This window comes from Mus pahari, chromosome 1, assembly GCF_900095145.1.
Source record: "Mus pahari chromosome 1, PAHARI_EIJ_v1.1, whole genome shotgun sequence".
In the NCBI taxonomy this organism is placed as follows: domain Eukaryota; kingdom Metazoa; phylum Chordata; class Mammalia; order Rodentia; family Muridae; genus Mus; species Mus pahari.
Window position 1 is genome coordinate 149,404,026 of NC_034590.1, and position 23,931 is coordinate 149,427,956.

Here is a 23,931-nt window from a genome sequence, read left to right on the forward strand (position 1 = left end):
AAAGAAAGAAAGAAAGAAAGAAAGAAAGAAAGAAAGAAAGAAAGAAAGAAAGAAAGAAAGAAGGGAGGAAGGAAGGAAGAAAGGAAGGAAAGGAAGGAGAAAGAGACAGAGAAAGGAAGAAGGAAGAAGGAAGAGAAGGGAAGGGAAGGGAAGGGAAGGGAAGGGAAGGGAAGGGAAGGGAAAGAGAGTTGCTTTATTCCCATTACCCACATTTCAAGGCACAAGAAAGTTAAACAGTTTATCCAAGGTCACCCGCTAGTAAGAAACAAAGATAGAACTTGAATACAGCTGTTTCAGCTCTTGGAACACTCTGACTTCTGACCGGTGAATATCTGAGACATAGTTTGCTGAGAGTGAATCCAGGCCGCCCTGTGTAAATCCAGCTGAAGGCATGATTCTTAGGGCCCCCCAGAGCCTTCTTACAAATGGAGATTCAGAAGCTCAACCAGACACAGAGGCAGGCCAAGGATCCAAAGAAAGAGTAAAACTGTGTCTAAGACCAAGGGACGGTCCTGTGAATCAGAATTAGTAACTGCTTCCATCAGCCAGTCCCTACCCAAGACATTATATCAAACGGAAGTCAATAACCCCAGAAGAGAGTTTTGAAAATGAAAGCAAAGCAAAGCAGAACTTGTGACCATCAGGTCCTGTTATTTCTAGGAGGAAAAATGACTGACTGAAATTTATTTACTCAGAGCCTCAGACCCAGTGTTCCACAATAGGCTGTTTCTCAGCCCACAGCTACTCTATCTCTTTAAGGAGAGCATCATCATTGCCAAGAGTTTTAATACATTCTCAGCCCTCCCTGTTACGGTGCAGTTGAGTCTGGCCTCTAGCTCTTAAAGAAGCTGGCTGGTAGTTGGCTACAGATCTGAGGAAGGACAGGGAGTCAGAGGTGGAAGTGGGCTGCTCATAGTCAGTGGAGCATAGGAAGGACCAGAGGGTGGAATTAAAGTGCGAGATTCCATGCTCAAGTAGAGTTGTGCCCTGAGCTGAGAAGAAGGCCATGACTATGACCCCCGAGGCAAGTCCAGGTTCTTCCTTCTTTACCTCTTCCTGCCTACACAACTTTGCTCTCCCTCCAGCTCACACATACCTACAAAACAGATGTTAACTATTCCCCAAGCAGCTCCTGGGGCTGCGAACAACAGATGAGACCACATTCATGAAATGACTTTGAGCATGTAAATGCTTGGGGGGATGGCTTCTTCTCCAAGACATGCCACTCATAGAGATAGCATCAGGACTCTCAGAAAATGCTATAGAGTCAGAAGTGTCCAGACCAAAGGCACCAGTGTCTAGGGTCTCAACCCAGTAGGTTAGAAACCCAAGGGCTGAATTTCCCAAGGTGTTCATGCTTTTCATTCCAGAAGCTTAAGACATGAAGGCAGGGTGACCTCTGTATGCCAAGATGGTCTGCATAGAAAGTTCTAGGACAGTCAGGGCTGCAGAGTGAGGCACTGTTAAACACAACAACAACAACAACAACAACAATAATAATAATAATAATAATAAAGTCCCAGAAAATTAAAAAAAAATCAGACACCTCTGCACCAAACCAGACTGAGGAGGAGGAAGTTGAGCTTCCATGGGGCTCCCTTGGGTCGGGAATTCCTAGAGCAGCTCTGAGAAGAGAAGCGGGGAAGTTCGGGCAGCCTGCATAGCGCAGGCAGCCTAGGTCCTGGTCCTCTTGTCTGCAACAGAGGCAGAGGCGGAGGTGGCACGAACCTGGACAGCCAGGTGGTCTAAGATCCAGAGGTGAATGCTTTGGGAGAGAGAACTCTTCCCTAAGTATTACAGCTCAATCAAGACAGACACTCTCAGATGACTCTTGGTGAAATAATTTGTGCACTTTATTCCAGGGACTATAAAAACCTTGAGCAGTGGGGTGGGACTTACGGGTTTAGATGTTTCCCACTGGCTGAGTTTGAGATGTTAGTGATGCTCTATTTGCATGGTGAAGGACTCCAGGTGCTACTTAAGTAACTGACTGCCCACAGTGAGGTGTCGTGGCTCTGTCCCAGAGCAGGTAGAGAGATAGGTAGGGAGCAGCCCCACTCCTGCCAGTCTCAGATCTCTGAGATCCTCGGGGTCTGAGCTCACTCAGTCTTGCCAGTTCTTATGCCTGTCTGATGGCATGGCCCACCTGCCCTGCACTATACTCCTTTGGAAGAGATAAGAGTGCCCAAAGGGCTGTGGATAGGGGAGTGTCGGCCACAGACAGACATGGCTGAGATAACACTCAGCTCTGCATAGGAAGCAACAGTATGGTAGCCTCAGAGGAGGAGAGTGTGGTGGTAGAACCCCACCTCTGCCTGAACCTGCTATGAGAATCTCACCTAGATACTTAACCCACTCTACTTAAGACAGCTTCTCCAGCTGGAAAAGATTTCACTTCAGGGCTGAAGAGATGGCTCTGTGGGTAAGAGCACATGCTGAGCAAGCATGGGGACTTGAGCTGGGATCTTCAGAACCCTTGTAAAAGAAAATGGATGTAGACACATGTACCTGTAATCCTAGCAACTGGGGTTATAGATGGATGTACCTGTAGTCTTAGCAACTGGGGTTATAGACACATGTACCTGTAGTCTTAGCAATTGGGGTTGTAGACACATGTACCTGTAGTCCTAGCAACTGGAGCTGTAGATGGATGTACCTGTAATCCTAGCAACTGGGGTTGTAGATGGATGCACCTGTAATCCTAGCAACTGGGGTTGTAGATGCATGTGCCTGTCTGTAGTCCTAGCAATTGGAGTTAGAAGATTGAAAAAGCTTGGTGGCTTCCAGTCTAGCCTTACCTAAAACTTCAAGGTTGAGTGAGAGATCCTATCTTAAAGGAATGAGGTGGAGAGAGAGAGAGGATGCTCAGTGTTCTCCTTTGACCTCCATATGCTTATGCAAGCATACCTACCTGCATATACACATTAACAAGCATGAGCGTGCACACGTGTGTACACACACACACACACACACACACACACACACAACCTTAAAGAAAGACTTTATAGCCAAGAGGTAGTGGTGGATCATACCTTTAATCCCAGCACTCTAGAGTCAGAGAAAGGTGGATTTCTGTGATGAGGCCAGCCTGGTCTACAGAACAGAGTTACACCTAGAAATCCTGTCTCAGAAAACCACAAAAACACACACACACACACACACACACACAATTTATCTGTTTTCAGTGAATAAAATTAATTAAAATGTAATTAATAAATAAATATAAAGCAGTTACATAGTCCATAAAAGCTGTCAAATTCTCATCATCAATATGACCTGCAAATGAGGACAACTTAAACATTTGATTCGGGGCTGGAGAGATAACTCAGTGGTTAAGAGCACTGGCTGTTCTTCCNNANGACCCAGGTTCAATTCCCAGCACCCACATGGCAGCTTACAACTGTCTATGACTCCAGTTCCAGGGGGGTCTGACACCCTCACACAGACATGCAATCAACACACCAATGCACATAAAATAAAAATAAGTAAATCTTCAAAAACAACAAAAATTTGATTCCTCAAACTCTGCTCTGCTTACAGCATAACATTTAGGCTGCCTGTGGGCAGGATCCAAGCCTAGCTTGCTGCAGACTCTCCAAAGAGCTGGAAGATGCTTGACCTAACAGCCTTCACCCAGAGTTACTGAATAATCATATGTGTAAGGCCCAGGCAGAACTCATCAGAAGGATGCAGAGACGGGGGGGGGGGGGGGGGCAGCCAGTAAGGAAGGCTGAGCAGAAACATAACTTTCTACATTGTTAATGAAAAGAAAGATGGCAGAACTGTTTTCCCTATTTCTATGCAGTACTACCGGGATGAAAAAGATGGTGTAGGTAAAAAAAAAAAACAGAAATCTCTGGTAAAATGGAATGGGGCCTCACCCTGCCAGTTAAATGTGAGATTTTAAAAAAATGCTTTGTGTAAAATAGGTTAGGCCTTTATTTCCTGCTAATAAAATGGTCTGATTTAGATTATCAGTGGAACTAATTCGCTGCTAAGCTATTTCACCTCTGTGCCTCTGAGTCACACAGCCTGTCATAAATGCTTGCATTACCTTGTGACAAAGCTCGGCCAGGAGGGCTAGAGAGGGTTCCTTCTCTCTGTATCTTAAAAACATTCTTTTGTCCTTGGTAAACTTCTTCCTGCTTTCTGACTTGATCCAAATGATACCAGCATACTGAACAGCTCAACCCTTCCAGAGGGGCCGCCAGAGTATTCATTCAGCTTGGCTGCGTGGTCCAGCTATGTGTATTCTCCTCGTGGGTGCTGAGCTCCATCAGAGCCCAGGGACAATCTGGAATGCAATTAAATCCAGCCCTGCCTCTGCCCAAGTCCCCGGCAAGGAACATGAAGGTGAAAGAAGATGTCCCTCATTCCATTTGACAGATGAGGCCACTGGATCTGCAGGTTCTAGCAACCATAAGCAAGTGGACAACCTGGCCTTTCAGCCGCTGGGGCCATCTGCTGCAATCTTTGCTGCCATCCCTATAGACCATCAGTGACCACGTGCAGATATGTACATTTAAACTAGTTGCACTTAATAGTAAAATTTCAACCCCTTGGTCATAGCGGCTGCATTTTAGTGATTGGCAACCACATGTGGCTACTGGCTTCCTGTCACACAGGGTGGATCTTAACTATTTCCACACCACAGAAAGCCCTATTGGACAGCAAGTCTCAAGGTAAACCTGAAAATGATTGCTGGATGACTTCTTTTTTAAAAAAAGATTGATTGATTGATTGATTGATTGACTGACTGACTGATTACAGGGCTTTGTCTGCATGTATATCTGCATTCCAGAAGGAGAGCATCAGATCCCATTACAGGTGCTTGTGAGCTGCTATGTGGGTGATGAGAATTGAACTCAGGACCTCTAGAAGAACAGCCGGTGCTCTTAACCACTGAACCATCTCTGCAGCCCCCTAAATGACATTTTTTAAATTAGTAAAATATTCTGATTTGAGCAAGTTGACTGTTTTTTTCTTCATTAATTAATTTCTTTATTTACTTTATATCCTGATCAAGGCTTCTCCTCCCAGTGCCTCCATCTTCCCTCTCCTCCCTCCATCCCTCCCTCTCCCTCTCTTCAGAGAAAGGGAGGCATCCCACGGATATCAACCCACCTTAGCATATCAAGCTGTAGTAAGACTAGGTGCATCCTCTCCTATTGAGGCTAGATAGGGCAGCCCTGTTAGGGAAAAGGATCCAAAGGCAAGCAACAGAGTCAGATACAGGCTCCGCTCCTGCTGTTAGGAGTCCCACATAAAGACCAAGCTGCACATCTGCTACATATGTATAGGGGGCCTAGGTCTGTCCCATGCAAGCTCTCTGGTAGGTGATTCAGTCTCAGTGAGTCCCTAGCTGACTGGTCACTTTAACTCGGTGTGCAAACCTCTCTAGACTCAGGGTATAGCCTTCTAAAGGAGAGCTGCAGCTCCTGCCAGTTGCCATCACTTGGCTTGAACGCTTCTATCCCTTTTAGTCCCCAACTTAGCTCACTGGCTTTTCACTTGGCCATGGGTAAAGAAAGCCAGACTTCAAGAGGTGTGTGTGTGGGGGGGAGATAAACGTTCTTTTAACTCCAGACACCTTAGACATACCTTGATCTATTTTTATAAAAAGATCTTAGAACAGCTGGGGAAACTGGGACTCTTGTGATTCAGAAAATCAATGCTCTAGAGCCAGGCATGGTGGCAGTCACCTTTAATCCCAGCACTCGGGGGTCAGAGACAGGCAGTCAATGTGAGTCTACAGTAGTACAGTGAGTTCCAAGTCAGGAAAAACCGTGTCTTAAAATAAAACAAATAATGGCTCTAGATCCAGGTCAGGAGTGGTCTGGGGCACCTGCCTTTCAGTTTTTCTTTGAGATACCACTTTGTGAGTCCCAGTGAGCCTGTAAAACCTCTAAAGCCCTAAACACTCAAAATCAGGCTTGTAGTTGTGGGGACAGAGACTTTGTCCCCTTCGGTCCCTGTGATCTGTGCCTCCCTGGTCCAAATAAATGAGAAGAAACAGATTCACTCATTCAAAAACTATTTATTATTTCTAGAGAAAGAGAAGCAGGGCCTAATGTCCACAAAATGTACTGTTAAGTATAGAGGGCAGACAAAAAGCCAACACTCCAGCAAACGTGGAATGCACATGTTAGTAGGTGCTGCCAGGGGGAACAGATCGTGAGGAAAGACATTTAAGACCAGATTTAAGGATAATCCGGTGCAGGGTGAGCTTTGAATTCAGCACTAGCGGAGGAGCCCAGACCAAAAAGACCTATCATTGCAGGGGACCAAGGCTGTTTCTCATGAGCCTTCCCAGCCTTCCCTCTGCTTTGGCTCCCAGCACAACTCTGGCCACACCCCCTCAGGAGTCAATTACACTGCAGCCATCACCACTGTGCTAATGAGGCAAATGAGCTGAACGTTTACTCAAGTGGATGAACCTACACGGTCCATTCATTAAAACAGCTATCATCCAAAAGCAGAGAAGGTGTTGTCAAGGATGCTGAGAAACTGGGCCTTCTGTGTGCTGCTGGAAGAGTGGCTGCTGTGGAGGATGGAGTTTAGAAACAGAACGGTGGCAGGGTCCAGGAATTCCAACTCCTCAAACCCAAAGAAGCACACCTAGGCCCACGTTTGCACACCACTGTCTACAGCTCCAGGATTTACTGTCGCCTAAAGGTAAGAGCACCACTGTGAATATTTAATAACAGAACTGTGTGCTTTAAGCTGTTGAGATGACAAATGTTATGCCTTTCACCACCATGAAAAACAAAGAACTTAACCTTGTACCTAAGAGATGCCCTGGCACACTCTCACCAATAAATCAGACATAGGCTCTTTTGATTCTGGCACAGTCAGAGCTAAAGGGCATTCCACTTAGTCTAAACCTGGGCTGCCCCTGAGAAATGTCCTCCAGGATTCTGTGCATCCTCCACAGATGGAAGGAGGAGGAGGGGTCACAGAGAGGGAGGGTGTGATCACTTGAAAGTACTTTAGATTCACCACTATTTCTCCTTATAATACCTTAGGAGGTGCACATTACTCCCAACCTTTTATAGATGAAGAAATGAAGGCTAGATATATAGTTACGCAAAGGTTTTTCACCTCCTAGTAATAAACCAGAGGCAAAACTTCACCTCCCTAGTCCAAAGACCATGCTTTTCTATATACTCTGTTGATCATAGAAAGAAGGGACACTTTATATAGGAGGTTGGGTCAAATGGTTGACTGAAAACAGGTCTAAATTTACTGAGTTGAAAGGAGATGAACCAAGTGGTTCAAGTTCTGGGTTTTCAGGTCTCACACCGCAGTAGATACATCTGGTATACCTGGTTTTTGTGTCCTGGGCTGCTGTACTTTTGGGTCTCAGACGATTGGGATGAACCAATCTCACTCAACTAAGCCAACTGGGGTCACTCTCTTGAGGTCTGACTTGGGAACAAAGGGGAGGGAGGGAGGGAGCAAGAGAGGGTGGGGGGAAGTAACTGGAGGGAAAGAGAATGCACTGCTGCAAATCTGCTGACAGAAGTCTGGCCCCTGTGGAGCCCGTAATCTATATTCTGTAAGCTCTCCCTGCAGCTTTAGAAACTATGCTTTCCTTGCGCAAGCTTGAATGAGCTTCTGCTCCTTGCAGAGTGACTCTTGGTGGTGGCACCTTAGCCTTCCAGGTTGGACATGGATGCAAAGAGAGGAGTGAATGAGACCCACATCTCAGCTTGTCTGAGGAAATGCTCCCCATTTGACTTTTGGGACTCCGGCTATGTTTGTTTTCAAACATCACTTTCACATTCTAAGCTGTTGTCTCTGATTGTCTCCCTCATGAAGGTCACCCCACCCAGCCTGTGCTCACCCACAGGGTAAACACTCCAAGGGGTCATGGGGAAGTCTGGAGTTCCCTTTCACAGTGAAACATGAGAAGGGTGGTCCCATTAGCCTGCTAGGTGTGGTTTTCTCACTAATTTGGCTCAGTCAGGCTGCTTCCTTCTTATCTTTCATTGGCTCCTCCCTTCTAAAGGTGGCTCTGAAGGAGCTGCCTCTGTTCTGGGGAGCAGTTGACTCAATCAATAAACCTAAGTAATCTCCCAGACTCCTGCTGATGTCATTCTCTGAGTAGCTCTTCAGTAGTTACCAGCGCATCACAACTCCCTAACCAGACTATCCTTGTTAATCTCACCACATAAATCCACAATTCCACTATCCTTTGTGATTATTACTTTTTTAAGATTTATTTATTATATGTAAGTACACTGTAGCTGTCTTCAGATGCACCAGAAGAGGGCATCAGATCCCATTACAGATGGTTGTGAGCCACCACGTGGTTGCTGGGAGTTGAACTCATGACCTCTGGAAGAGCAGTCAGTGCTCTTAACCACTGAGCTATCTCTCCAGCCCCTTTGTGATTGTTTCAAAGTCTGGAATATCTTCTTCCTCCATCCCTCCTTTTCTTCCCCTCTCCATCCCTCCCTTCCTTTTTCCTTTCACAGGATCTCACTATGCAGCCCAGACAGGCCTCAAACTTGTGATCCTCCTGTCTCAGCCTCCCAGGTGTTAAGATGACCTGAATGTAAACCATGTCCAGCTACTTCCTCCTAATGATGTCTTCACGTATCCTTTAAGACCAAATTAAATATCAACACCTTGCTCTCAAAGCTTTCTATTCTTCTATTTACTCTTTTTGCTTGCTTGCTTGCTTGCTTGCTTCAATTTTTGAGACAAGGTCTTCCTATATATGCCCGATCCGGAACTAGCTATGCAGACCAGGCTGGCCTTGAACTTGTGGCAATTCTCTTGCATCTGTTTCTCAGGTCTGGGATTACAGGCATATGCCACCAAACATGCCCTCTTTTAACTCATAAATTGCAACCTTCCCCATGTTTCCAACGAGGTACTAGCTTGTATCTCGTGTATCTCATTCTAGTGTCCGAGGTCTAGAAGAACAGACGTGTTCGGTGTGTTTTTCACCGTGGCTCCTGACACTGGTGCTCTGTATGTCTCTATAAAAGCAACTAATCAAACAGGACAGGAAGTTTAGAATTCCTATGTGCAAGGCCTTCTGCATTTCCACTCAATCCACAAGTCACCCTGCAAAGTAGGAGAGGTCAACCTATTTTGTGTTTCTGTTGCTGTGATAAAAACACCATGACCAGACGCACCTTAGGAGAGGGAAAACTGCGTTTGTCTTACATACTCTGTTCACAAATGATCATAAGGAGAAGCCAAGGCTGGACCCTGGAGATGAGAACTCAAACAGAGACCATGAAGGAACAATAATTACTGATGTGCTCCCCATCCGTGCTTGGCTTGCTTTCTCATACAACACAGGACCGGCTGCCCTGGGATGGCACCACCCACAGTGGGCCAGGCCCTCCCATATCAATCATTAGTCAAGAAAATACCCCCACAGCCTTGCCTGCAGGCCAATCTCATTCGAGTAACTCCTCAGTTGAGGTCCTTCTTCCCAGGCGACTCTGGTTTGGGTCAAGTTGAAGAAACTAAGCAGCACTGTGTATTACTTAGAACCCTGAAACCAAAGATTGTGTTTGCTCATAAGCAATTAGGAAACAAGAAATGGCAATTAGAATTCCTCAGGCATGGCTGGCTCTAAAACCCCGGGCCTTTGCTCTGCAATGGCCAATTAGAAGTCAGTTGATAAAGGCTTAAGGTGATAGATGTCCCACAGCTGTTTTTTGAATGAAAACTCTGCTCAGAGTACAGCCCTGTTCCACAGAGCAGCTGTTCCGCAGAAGCTTGCTGTGGCTGGGGAGATGGTTGTCGTGCCACAGTGTGCTGGGGAGTGTCTGTGCTATAGACCAGTGCTTGTTTCACATATAAATCTTCAGCAGGAAGGGCAGCAGCTTCTGCTAGTTCTGTTCCAGAATAAGAATGCAAACACATCAGTTTATCTGGATAACAGGTGCTACAAGCCGGTCGTGTTCAGTTCGGTATCAGGAATGTGTGGAGCAGTCAGTCGTTCCTTTACCTAGATCCACCCACAGGGCACTTGAAGGAATTTTAAGTGTAATTCTTCCTGAACGACAGAAGATGGGCAGGTCACCGTGGCCCCTTTCAGGATTAACAAACAGAGGCTTCGTTACTCCAAGATGTCTCTAACCTCCTTCCATCTCTTTCAGTGGCCAACGCTGAAAAAGCACATTCAACACCATCAACCTATGAGTTGATGGAGAAGGCATAGATATGCCATTTGAACTGGTCTTAGGGACAGAGAGAAACCGGTGACCAGAAAAGAAGCCAGGGAAGTGCCAGTGTCCTGGCTGAGAGCATACGGGTAAGCGATGTCGTGGAGGAGGGAAGGAAAAACAGGACAAGCTAATTAATTTCTAAAAGCAACTGTGGTTTTGTAGATGACTGAGAGCCAAAGAATGTGCCTTTGGGAAATGTACAGTCCCCAGGCTTCGGCAGGGTGGGGCCACCATCCTTCAACAGTTAGTCTCCAAGCCCTTTTCTCCCGGAAGTGAGGAGAATGACTCAGTAGATTAAAGAGTTTTGCTTTCTGAAGTATTTGTCAATACAATACCATGGTTCTACTGAAGTACCCAAGTTCCATGACCATCATTACTTGTGAAGAATTGTCTAGACTCTAAAACATACCATAGGTAGATCAAGGTTCTATATGGACAGCTCATCTCCATAGTCTACAACGAGTGAACCCTGTGAGAGATTTCACCATTCTTCATGGAATCTCACAGCTTCTTAAAGCCTATCTAAAAGATTCTTTTAGAATTTACCTCTGGACAGTGGGGGGTTTGGCTCAGTGGGTAAAGTGCTTGCTGAGCAAGGGCAAGGACTTCGGTTCAAATCTCCAAAGCCTATAGAAAGCTAGGCATGGTGTGACCCTATAATTCCAACTCTCTTACAGAAGAGACAAGAGAATCCCCCAGAAACTTGTGGGCCATCTACAAACAAGAGACCTGCCTCAAACAAGGTGGGAGCTGAGAAGTGTCATTCAATGCTGATCTTAGACTCCATTCATGCACCACTAGTGTGGACACTATACACACATACACACATCACACACAAACAAATACATACACAAAAAAGAAAAAAGGAAGGAAGGAAGGAAGGAAGGAAGGAAGGAAGGAAATGCCTCAAGATTTTGAATGTTTCTCACACAAGGATATACAAAATCTTGAGGTGGTAATTAAGCCAAATTGCCTTGATCTGATATCACACACACACACACACACACACACACACACACACACACACACACACACTTACTATGTTCCCTAAGATGGTTTTGAATGGAAGCTTGGGTGCAAAATGACCCTATCACAAGGACAGGATAGGAAACCCGCTGCTGTGGCTGCCATGCTTCTCTGGAGAGGGATGGTCCTATGCCACACAGTGAAAGCACGCCAGAGTACAAGTGTACAAGAAAGTTTTCTCTCTATTAACCTTTTTAAGAGACTCCTTTCACACAAAAGCAAGGGATAAATCAGAGGGGGAAAGGAAAGTATATGATAATATCCAGCTAGCAAAATGATCTTTAAAGGGCTACAGGCCCACAAACAAACTAAAAAATCCCCACGGCACCAGCCCTTCAGAAGCACACATGCTCACAAGACTAGAACAACTTGTCTGCCTACAGCAAAAGGATGTAAGAGATTTAAACCTAATTGTTCAGACTAACACACCAGGCATGATGGCAAGTCCCAGCACTCAGAATATGGAGAACTGGAGACTGAGGAGGATCAGAGGTTCAGACTCATCCTCAGATAGCTCTGGACTTGACCGTCATCCTGGGCTACATGAGGCCCTGCCTCAAATAAAATTGATTGGACCAGTGGTTCCCAGGAAGACTGCAAACACAGCAGGAAGGGCCAGAGTAAGAGTTGTCACTTTTCAGTTGTTTAATCCCTTTATGGTGTGCTTTGGCTTACTTTATTTTGCTGTCATTCAAAGAATTAAGTTCTGATATTAACAAAAATTAAACAAAATTTAATTGTTTTCTTTTATTGTTTGTGTTTATGTCTCTGTGTGTGTGTGTATGTATGTATGTATGCATGTATGTATGTATGTATGTATGTATGTATGTATGTATGTGTGTTGGGAGGTGGTTAGGGGACAAGTTGAAGAAGTATGTTCTCTCTCCCCGTGTAGGTTCCAGGGACTGAACTCAGACAACCAGGCTTGGTGGCAAGCATTTTAACCATCGAGTCTCTTGCCATCCACAGTTAGAATCTCTAAATGGTTATGTCTCGGAGTTGAGAGGTCTCAGAGACCTGTACAGTCTAATTCCTGCTGGCCCCGCTGCACACTCTGGCTGTCTACAAGGAGCTGGAGGCAGATGGCTACCTGTAGCTCTCAGGCAGGCTGGCTTAAAATTTAGAACTGGTTCATGGAACCCAAGAAGGAGAAGACATAAGCCCTGCTGCCTTCATAATCCACTCGTGCACACTTTCATTTCCACAAAAGAAGCACAACCGGCCCTTCTGGTTCACCCGAGGCCGGGAGCAACAACTCCACAGCCAGCCATAGGCTATGCAAAGGCCTCAGATCTGCTCCAATGCAGTTGGTGACTAGTATGTTTGCTCCCAGATGCAGTGTAGTTGCAGGCTAGCAGGGTCTCTGCTGGGACTCAGAGATGTGGCCCTCAAAGTCCCAGCAGTGAAAGGCTTGGTTTCCAGCCTACCATGAACAGGCCGTGGAACCTTTAAGAGAGGGGGACTTGTAGGAGGAGTTAGATCATTGGGGTGTGCCTTTGTCCCTTCCCTCTTTTTCTGTCCATGAACAAGACGACTCTGCCACACACCCCTACCAGGAGGTGGCCCTCACCTTTCCTCCCCTCGAGGCTGAAAAGCAATAGATCTGCTCACTTATGGGCTGAACCTCTAAAGCCCTGAGCCAAAAAAGCCATGTTCTCTGTTCTGAGTAATTATCTCCATCCTTGTCACAGAGATGGAAATCTGATGGGCAGACAGGACCTCACAGAATCCATGCGAGCATCATCAACCCCATTTCTCCCTTCAATCGGCCATGCTTCCAGTCATCCCAGGAGGTGGGCCAAGCTGTTTTCCACCCTTGCTCATTTATGAACATTGATGCCACGACATGAGATCCTTAGTTCTACCAGGTCTTAATGCGACTTAATTTTACATAGTGCTCCAAATTGGGCACTGGAAGGATTTTCTGTATCCAGGGTTTTCAGACTGCTGGGGAGGAAAGGAAGGCAGGAAAAGAAAACATGTCCATGGCTGCCTGTCCCATACCTGCTAAGACCATGGCTTGCAGACCTCACAAATGATCGAAGTCTGGTACTAGAAAGTTGACACATCTTGAGACTAGAAAGCCAGTACCCTGCTACTTGCCACAGCTAAGGAAGCTGAGACCTGAATGGTTAGAGCCGGAATAGCCAAGGTTATCCGTTATTTAGGTAATGCTGGCTAGTGATGCGCAGGGCAGAGATGGCTCAGAGGTAGAGTTCAACGAGCTTTATTGTGTCCGATGAATGAAACAGTAAATGAATGAATGACTTTACCACTCAATCTGTACAACCAAAGGGAACCAGAACTGTGATTGTTTGGCCAGACCACATTTGCCAATTTATCTGAAGTTTCTCCCTCTCAATGAAGCGTTTACATTCATCGACATATTGTTAGTCACTTAAAAGTTTCAATTATTGAATATTCTTCCTGGATAATAAATTAGTTTTTTAACACTGTCAATTCCAGATTATTTCATAATCTGTACAATTTGCCCTAAATGTGACTTCTCAGTCCTCACACCTTTTTAACATGCCAATAATGAATGGTGCAAATTCTTAATGTTCTGTCAGTATTGTGAAACTGCTTTAAGTTAGATTTTTTAAATTACCACATGCAAATAAATTTAATGTTTCCCCATAGTCTAGAGTCAGAACTATAAACCACACTGTCCAGTAAGAATTTGAATTTTGTTTTCTAGGTCTCTTCTTTTCATCTTCCCTCTCTCGACTCCTCCCTCCCTCCCTCCCTTCTCTCCTCCCTTTTTCTCTTTCTAACTGAACAGCCCTTTTAGCAGCTTTGAGTTTCCTGTCTTTCCTTTTCTTGCTCACCCTTGGAAGAAAAGATTTGAGAACAGAAATACAGATTTTCAGAAATGGACACGAGAGTGGAGAAAGGGTGAATTACACAGTACTTGCAAGGGAGTAGTATCAAATTCCTGGAGTTGGCAGGAAATGTGCCAAGCTGTAGTAAGGAAATGCCTGCCTGTCAAAAGTTCCAGTTCAGCAGGGTGCCCCCACCAAGGGAGCCTGCAATCTTGCCAAGACCGCAGCCAAACCCAAGCCATGGTCACCTGCCCCACTAGGGTGGAGGGGGGCATCCTATGACAACAGCTGCCCGTTCCCCTCCCCGGCTCCCTTCCACCGCAATCACAGCTAGTGTCATTGATATCTGTTTGGAATCCCAAGGGGCCTCTTAAAGACCAGCCAGTCTAAACCTCCCCCCTTGTTTTGCAGAGGAACGCAGAGACACAGAGGAATGATGATGTCATTTGCCCAAGGTTATCCAGTGCTGTAGAGCCAGACTCCCAAGCTGCAGATGTGCTTCAGAGCTCCTTTAAGGTGGACAATCCCAAAGTTACCGAACATATCCAAACACCCAACTCCTGAAGATTCAGAACACTAGAGAGAGTTCCTTCATATCCTACCCAAATCCCAAATGATGGTAAAGGCAGCATGGAACTGGTTAATAGTGTAATGGTGCCTCCGGCAATTAATGAATTGTTCCCTCCACTACTCATTTCTCACAGGGAGAGAAAGTTTCAAAACGCACCCACATCTATGCACACTAACTTTGAACCGACAAAGACCTTCATGCTTGAAATCCAGAATTGTAGCAAATAGAGGTTCCCGAGAGTTTACAGACGTCAGGCCATTCGGTGATCCTCCAAGCCCTAGGGAAAGTTAAATTCCCTCAGCAGTGACCTGCCCAGGTAAACCTGGGACCGCCAGAGGAACAGAGTTGGCTTGGCTTCACCAGATGCCAAGAGCTGACTTGAACAAGAGGAGATTCAAACGTCTAGCCTTCCATAAAAGGGTTTCAGAAAGAGAAGAAAACGTCGTCGTCTTACCCTTAAAAATGACAGAAACGATAGGATCCGGCTTCCCAAATTTCGTTTTAGGGATGTTAGTGGCAGATTCCACAATCACTCGAAGCATGGCTCGTGGAGAAAGCAAGTTGCAGCCAAGTAGAGAAGACGCGGTGCTGGCGCTGGGCCCTCCGCCCTGGGAGGAGGAGGATGTCTCCCAGCTGGGGGAGGGCTTCTTCGGGCAGGGGGAGGGCTTCTCCCGCCGCGGTGGGGGCTGGTGCAGGGGAGGGGGTGGGCCTCTGGAGGATTATTTACTGAAAGCCAAGGGTAAACTGATATCCACACTCCTTCCCGGAGTCCACGCAGGCCCGCAGGCGCGGCTTATGAATTCAGAAAAGGACACCTCGACGAAAAGAAGTTTTGCGCAGCCAATGAAACGGCGGTGGATTTGGGACGAACTGCAGGCAGTTCAGGAAAACCACAGAGATGTTGTTGCCTTTTAGCAGTAACTCGTGAAACCGAATTCGTTGGTTTTCTACCACCTCTTGCACTGTTTTACCGAGTCTCGAGGAGTTTTAAAACTATTTACTCGGGTTTTAAATTTTACTTTTGCCTTTTCTTCTCCTGCTATTGGACACGCCCCCTCAGCAACACCAAAGACTTTTTTTAAAAAGCTGCCAAGAGGCGTCCCCTACTGTATATTACAGGAATAGTTAATGTCCAGGTACTGGAAAAATCGAGTTAGAGTCACTATCCTTGTTCTTTGCTTTCCCAACGGATTTACCAAAGGAACCCTTCGAAGAAGGATCCTGGTTTCTCTGGGCCGCGGATAGGGGCTGTCCACTATTCTTGAATATGCATTGTCTGCTTAAAGAGAATGAAGTAAGGCCATGCAACCTGATGGTTAGAGCACATGAGAAGTCCTTTACCACTTTGAACTACATATATCACCTGTATCCACCCTCTCCTTCCGTGTCCTTATTTGTAAAAATATCTATAAAATGTGTTGTAAGATGCAAGTCCTATGGGACCTGGCAGGAAGCATGAAGAAAATCACACACATATATGCTATAATTTCGTGATTTTTATAGTCTTACTGTTAATGCAAGTCAGTAATTCAGATGATTATGTTTCATATCAAATCTGGCTGCAGAAACATAGAATCTCTTTTTTGCTTCTGACATGCAACCAACTAGAAGCAGAGTTCAAATGTCTCAAGAGAGTCATACTAACCTCGATCTCAGTAAGTTTCTCAAATCCTTATACGGAGTAAGGAGTTATATACAGAATTGTGTTTAGTGTGCACAGAGAGTCTAGGTGGAATTCAAAAGGCATTGTTTTTGGTAAATTTGACTGGTTTTCCTCCTTTTACTGTGAAACACATTGTTTCTCTAAAAAATGGATAGATCATAAATGTGACCACTTGACAGCTCTCCACATCAAGTCAGAGAATGTCACACTTTACAAGCCCCAGGGTATACTGCACATGTGACAGACATTTTTGTCAACCATGAAAATTGCACTGATTTTCCTTTACTAAGTTAGTTCTTTGACAAGTCTATACATGTAAACAATGCATCTGGATTCCACACTCCCCTGCCCCTCCCCTGCCCATTCTTATCCCCCTTTCAAACCCTGATCAGTTCTTCCTCTCTCCTTCCCCACATTTTAGTTTGTGACCTGTGATAGTTTGTATAAACTCAGCCCAGGAAGTGGCAGTATTACAAGGTGTGGCTCTGTTGGAGTAGGTGTGTCACTGTGGGTGTGGGCTATTAGACCCTCATCCTAGCTGCCTGGAAGTCAGTATTCTGCTAGCAGCCTTCAGATGAAGATATAGAACTCTTAGCTCTGCCTGCACCATGCCTGCCTATATGCTGCCACGCCCCCACCTTGATGATAATGGACTGAACTTCTGAACCTGTAAAGCAGCCCCAATTAAATGTTGTCCTTTATAAGACGTGCATTGGTCATGGTGTCTGTTCATAGCAGTGAAACCCTAACTAAGACATGACCGGTCTAGCTTACCCAGAGCCCCATGTGGGACCACAGAATTAGGACTACCCACTAAAGCCTGGTACAGTCCCCAGCAGGTACACAACTAAAGGCAATGACTCCTCCTCTCCTTGAATCTATCAGTAGCAACTGGTCCATCAGGGATGAGTAGGGCTTCCTGAGCCTTTCTCCATCCTGGCTGGCTGATGAAGTTTCTTTCTGGTGCATTCACCTGCAGTTACTGAGAGTTCCTGAGTAGAATGGCTGTGCCATGCACAGGAGACTGGATTTCAAGATGCTGCTTCAAGGAATACTCCAGAACACACACCTGGATATGAAGTTACAGATGTGGACAGTCTCTAGGGACGCTGCACTGAGTTTCACATGTTAAGTGACCCTTGGACATGAGCTGGATGCCCTACAGGATGTCTTCTACTTGTGTTATAACAGTTGCCCACTTTAAGTTAGGAGGAAAACCCTGAATTCTCTGGCAAGCAGTGGAAGGTGGAGTGAAAATATGCCCCCTACCCCCCATGGGATGATAGATTAGATGCACCATCAAAGTCCACAAGAACCATATCCTACCTACAGCATCCCAGAGAACACATCATATCCAAAGACATCAAGAACACACTGGTAGAGATGTATTCTTGTCCCCAGAACTTTACTTTTCTGTAGGCCAGGGCTAAAGATAGAGGTTCTGTGTCTTCAAGTTTCTATTGCTCTGATAGAACACCATGATCAAAAGCAACCTATGGAGGAAAGGGTTTATTCCATCTTACTCACTGAAGAAGTCTGGGCAGACACTTGAAGGCAGGAACTGATGAGAGTTCATGGAGGGTTGCTACTTACTGGCTTGTTCAGCTTTCGCTTTGTATCTCCCAGGACCACCAGCCTAGGGATGGTACTACAGTGAGCTGGGCCCTTCCATATCAATCACTAATCAAGAAAATGTCTTATTTTCTTTGTGTGAAATTGACAAAAACTACCAACCATTCTGGTCCAGAACTGGGCTAATATCCATGAGGATGACAAAAACCTCCAGAAAAACCAATCACAGGGGGTGGTGCATAAATCTCAGGAGCCATATGTGAGGAATTATCGTAATAAGCATCCAGACTGTAGTAGCAGGCAGAGACTGCACACAGAGCCACAACGGCATTCCTAGGAAACAGCATCCCAGAACAGAAAAGATGGATGGCAAACAAGTGTTTTATTCAGTGTTGCCCAGATACTTCCCTTGTGGTTGCCAGGCACCGAACACGAAACCCAAAGAACGATTAGGTCTCTAAGAAGGGCTTCCCGTTTCCAGATCAGGTAGGTGTTCATGAGAATGACTTCTCTAGATCATTCCTCAGTGATGGACTACTACCTGGAAGTGTAGGAGAAATACACTCTTTTCTCCCCAAGTTGCATTTTGGTCATAGTGTTTTATCACAGCAACATACATCCTAACTAAGACACTGGATATTTCATTGTAATTGACACGTTTTGGTCATTGATATAAGCACAACATGGCCTTGATCACTGGAGTGAAAGCCTTGGCTGTGAGAATCCTTCCCCCAAAACACTCCCTAATAAAAGTCTGGAATGGACTGATGAATGAACTGTGAACTTTGAGACTGTGCAGGGCTAAAAATACATAATCTATCAAGCCATGAAGAGAAGTGAAGGAAACCTAACTATTACTAAGTGAAAGAAGTCAGTATGCAAAGGCTACATGCTTTATGATTCCAAGGGTATAACTTCTGCAAAAGGCAAAACGATGGGACAATGAAAAAAAAAACAAAACAGTAATTTCCAGGAGTTAGGGAGAGAAGAGGAGCAATGACCAGACAGAGCACAGAGGACTCTGAGAACAGTGGAACTATAGTATTCTCTATGGCATTATCACGCTCAGTACTTGTCTGTATGCACTTGTCCAAACCCATAGGACATACATCAAGAGCAAGTCCTAACGGGAACTCTGGACTTTGGAGACCAATGATGTGTGGATGAATTCATTAATTATAACTAATACAAATTGTGGTGTGTGTGTTGGGGAGGGAAGTGTTAGACAGCAGAGTGTATATGATTTTGCTGTGGTTCTAAAACCATTCTAAAAATAAGACCTACTTAAAAAATGACACATGAATAAAGCAAAGGAATGCCTGCCTCACTGGTTAGCAACTTCTCATATTAATAAAATTTTTATTAATATTAATTTTCTAATAATTCGTGGCTAGACATTCAAGTTGTAGAGAAGTCCCAAGTACATGTAACAACCACAAGGAGTCACAGACTATCATGTGACTCATAATCAATCCAATGTCTTGGCATCATTGTTTTAAATTTTCTTAAATTTCTACAAGATAAATATTATCTTAAATATGGCTTAGGGTACATCAAGCATATTTGATAAGATGCATCCAATTTGGACCTGTAAAATTGCACTAAGATACCTGGATACCCTTAGCTCACAAGATCTTTGTGCCTGATGCTCACTTGCTTCCTAGTACAAGCAGGCAATAATGATCATTAGAATTAGAACCTATTTCTTTTGGTTTCCAAAATGACTGAAGACCAACAGCTCTCTAGGAGTTCCCTAGGACCTCAGAACCAGATAGGGACAGTTGAGACATCCAATCTCATGGATTGGACAGCTCTGATCAGAATTCACACTGATTATTTTTTGAGCAAAACTCTCTGCCCATCTATTCCTCAGCTGGGACCACACATCTGTCTCATCATTTCCAACACCTATCATTTAAGAAAATTCTGCATTAATCTCTGAGTAGCTTTAGGCCTGTCCTGGAGCACTGGGGAGAAGAGACACAGAGAGCAAAATGTTCAGAGAAAGAAAATCTGGGGTGGGGGAACTACAGATACAAGGAACAAAATAGTAGGGACATTAAAGAGAATTTAGCCAGAGAAAATGAAGATAGATTTACAATATCTGATTTCAATTCCAGTTTCTCAGCTTCTTAGGAATGTGTTACCTAACAGCATGGCATCTATGCATGGTTTATTTTAAAACCTGTTTGATAATGTATTTATACAGAAATGATTTCAGTTAGCAACTAAAATGCACTTTTGTATTAAAATACTATTATTTACTAGCTTAATGATAGGGTTCTGCACAGTGGATATTATTTTTAAGTAACTTCATGCAGTTGTCCTTCAGTATACATGAGAGATTAGTTCTAGATTCCACCACAGATACATCCACATATGCTCAATGCTTGAGCATTTCACACTTAAATGAAATCCAACAGTATTTGCTTGTAAATTCTACCCATTCTCTTCTAAGTCCCTCTAGATTGCTTATAATATCCTCAATGATGAAAATACTGTGTGGATAATTATTGTGCTATGTTGTTTAGGGAATACTGACAATGAAGAAATCCTGCATATATTCAATACAAGTTTTTCCTTTGCTCAAATATCTTTTATTCTATAATTGGTTGAATCTATGAGTATGAAATCCTTGAAAAAAAGTGAACCAACTGTAAAATAGTATTTAAATTTTTTTTCTTCCTTTAAAGATGTGCTTGGCAGTGACTGAGTCTACGCAGAACTCAGGGGGAGAGAAAGTATCTCAGAACATTGGCTCTGTTGTCACTACTCAGGGTACTTGGGGAAGCTAAGAATCCGACAGGCGTGGACACGGCCTTCGCTGAGAAAGTATTAGTCAAGAACTTGGGAGATGGAGCATTCTGTAAAGTGCTTGCTCTGCATGTATAAGGATCTGAGTTTGATCTCCGGAACCTATATAAATGAACCAGGCACAGTGACATGCACTTGCAGTTCCAATGCCGCTCTGGGAAGATAGAGCAGGGAATCCTGGGGCTCACAGGCCAGCCAACCTAGCCTAAGTTCAAATCCTCAGAAAAGGCAAAATGGATGGAAAAGCACCTGAGGTTGACATCTGTATTCGTGGGTACACATACACATAAGTGTGAGTACACACACACACACACACACACACACATACACACACACACACACACACACACACACACACACACACACACACACACACACACACACACACACACACACACGTCAAAAGAAATCTCTCGTTCCCCTTCTCCCACTTCTATCTTTTTCTACTAAGGATCAAACCCAAGGCCTCATGCATAGGAAGGTGTTTTATCAGTGAGCAATATACCCCAGCCAATATTGTAAAAAATAAACCTACAGAGAGAAAAAGACACATTGCAAAAAAGATCCTTTATTATATGCATACCAGTACTGTTCTGTAGGAATGTAACATGAGTCATATTCACCATTTTGGATTTTCCTTAAAAAATAGACATACTAGGTAAGACTGATTTCCATGTTTTATTTTAGCTAGTCAATCCAGAATATTATGTTTTTTAATATGTAAGAATACAAACACATATTAGTACAACCCTTTATATTCTCTTTTCAAACCAAGTCTTTAAAATCTGCGATGTATATCAGATCTCAACTTGAACACAAAGTCTTCATCAGAAGTATTTAAATACTACGTCTATATTTAGACGTAGTATTTAAAACCCAAAAGATATGTGTATGCCTTTTAAATCACATTTATTCAGTGTGTGTGTGTGTGTGTGTGTGTGTGTGTGTGTGTGTGTGTGCGTGCGTGTGTGTGTGCGCGTGTGTGTGCATGTGTGGGTTTTAAGGGACAACTTAAGGAGTCAGTACTCTTTCTACTATGCAGATCTTCAGAGCCAAACTCAGGTAGTCAGACTTGGTGGCTTGAGTCTTTACTCACTGAACACTCTCACGAGCTCCTCTACCCAAGTTTTTCAAATATACTTACATTTTTTTTCTAATAACACAACTAGCTGTCCGTTCAAAAGCAAAATTAAGTTCAACTTAAAGCTCAGTTTCTCACTCACAACAGCCACAGTTCAAGCAGTCATCAGTCAAGTGTGGCCGGCGCTGCCATACTGGACAGAACACAGGAAGTTTTCTATAATGGCAGAATGTTCTGTGAGACGTGCAGGTCCATTAGCAGGCAGGGCCCTGTAGACTCATGGAAGGCCCCTTGGAAGCTAGAACTCTTCAGGTCACATCAGCCTCCTGGTTTCCAATTAGTAAGTCTAAAACCATTGACACTGTTTTCTAAGAAGAAATTGAGCTCTCCTGCTAAGATAAAGACTTACTTCCCTGCCTGTCTGTCCAGTTTTTCTCCTTACATAAATAAAGACGAGTCTTGAATTCTTACCCTAGAATATCCCTGAGTGAACTCTCAGGATCACCTGGACAATGAGGTCTCCTTGAGATGCTAAGGAAACAGCCAGTAGCTTGAAGCTTCATGACTGTGCCTGTCTATAAAGAAACTGATGTCTAGATCCAACACCGGCCTTTACAAATAGACTAAGCCTCCCAGTGAACCTCTTGGCTGTTCCTCTTCCCTTACTAGTCTTTATTCATTGCAGCTTTCAAGAGAACCAAGGTTCTGGAGGGCAGATGTAGAACTGCAGTGTCTGGTTCCACTGACCTAGTACCAAGTGTCACAGTACCAAGTGTCACTCCCACAGGGTATCCCCACCATCCTTTCCCTACCCTTCCTCTATGCTCTACTATTTAAGGAACCCTCCCTTGCCCCTGGTGTGTGTGTGTGTGTGTGTGTGTGTGTGTGTGTGTGTGTGCGCGCGCACATGCTTGAGAGTGCATGCATACAAGATCCCCCTACTTGATTCCAATTTTACTTCTTATAAGAGTCTGGGCAGTGAATATTCATATCTTGACTTCATTTTGACAGACTTTCTCCCACCCCTAATCCCTCCCATATGACACTTTAACACACAAATAAGAAGAGAGCCATAACTGCTTCCGGGGAATAAAAACATGCACAATACCCCCCATTTCTGCTTATTCCATACTGCACTCTCCAAAATTAGCTGCCCACTGAAATTCACCTTTTGTCGATCACCTGCTCATTGAAGTTAGCTAGAAACGCAGTCCCTCCCCTTCCTCCCTTGTCTCAGGTTATAAGAGTTCAATTTGCTGGAGTTGATGCTTGCCAGAAAAGCTGACCACAGCAATAACCAGACATTTTAATTTTAATCAATACAGAAGTGTTAAACTGAACACCTCAATGCGCTTACAAAAAGAAGTTAAGATGTACATAGCCAGCACACCAGAACAGGCTGCTCTTTGGAACACGAGGTCATCGAGGGCTCCACCTGTTTGGGGCCCACATACCTTCCCTTGAAATACAGGGCAAAGGGGCAAGATGGACACTGAAAGGCAAACAGGGCTGGAGAGATGGCTCAGTGGTTAAGAGCACTGACTGACTGGTCATGAGTTCAAATTCCAGCAACCACATGGTGGCTCACAACCATCCGTAACAAGATCTGGCGCCTTCTTCTGGAGTGTCTGAAGACAGCTACAGTGTACTTACATATAATAAATAAATCTTTAAAAAAAAAATAAAAGAAAGGCAAACGCCTGCTTGCCGCCTTCTAGTGTGCCACCTTGTGGTTGTTAATAAGACTATTCTTTTCGCCATCTGCTTCTCCGTTCATACTTCAGGCAGGAGTAGAGAATTTGAGTTTCTTGGCTCTCAATCTTCCTGCTTTAAAAAAAAAAAAAAAAATCCGAAATTCCTTACATGGTTTCTCATCCACTAGATTCAGTAACAAATGGATTTGTTGTCTTTTATTTAACAGTGCCTAACTACCTTTGTTAAACTCTAACCTTCGCAGCCACACTCTGAGATGGTTATCTGCATCCTCGTATAGATCAGGAAACTGAGGCTCAAGGGAGATGTTCTCAAGGCCACACATCTATTACGAGGCATTCAGGATTTTAACCCTTGTTCTATCTACATTCACTACCTTCCTAGGATGCTTTGCTACTGTTTTTTTTCTTTTCTTTTCTTTTCTTTTCTTTTTTGACATTTTATTATGTTTTTATTAGATATTTTCTTCATTT

General features: G+C 44.3%; 1 protein-coding gene across 4 annotated transcripts in view; it reads right to left on the bottom strand.

The window, feature by feature from the left end:
* The window catches only part of Myof (myoferlin), a 147,459-nt gene extending 132,047 nt beyond the window's left edge, over window positions 1–15,412 (bottom strand). For 2 of the 4 annotated variants that reach the window (XM_021211174.1, XM_021211167.1), the window contains exon 1: window positions 15,070–15,412. In XM_021211174.1, the coding sequence (XP_021066833.1) occupies window positions 15,070–15,157 (88 nt within the window). In that variant the 5' untranslated portion in view covers window positions 15,158–15,412. The remainder of the gene's footprint in view (window positions 1–15,069) is intronic. The other 2 variants (XM_029535054.1, XM_029535051.1) reach the window with 1 other exon arrangement.
* Window positions 15,413–23,931: the final 8,519 nt, after the last annotated feature.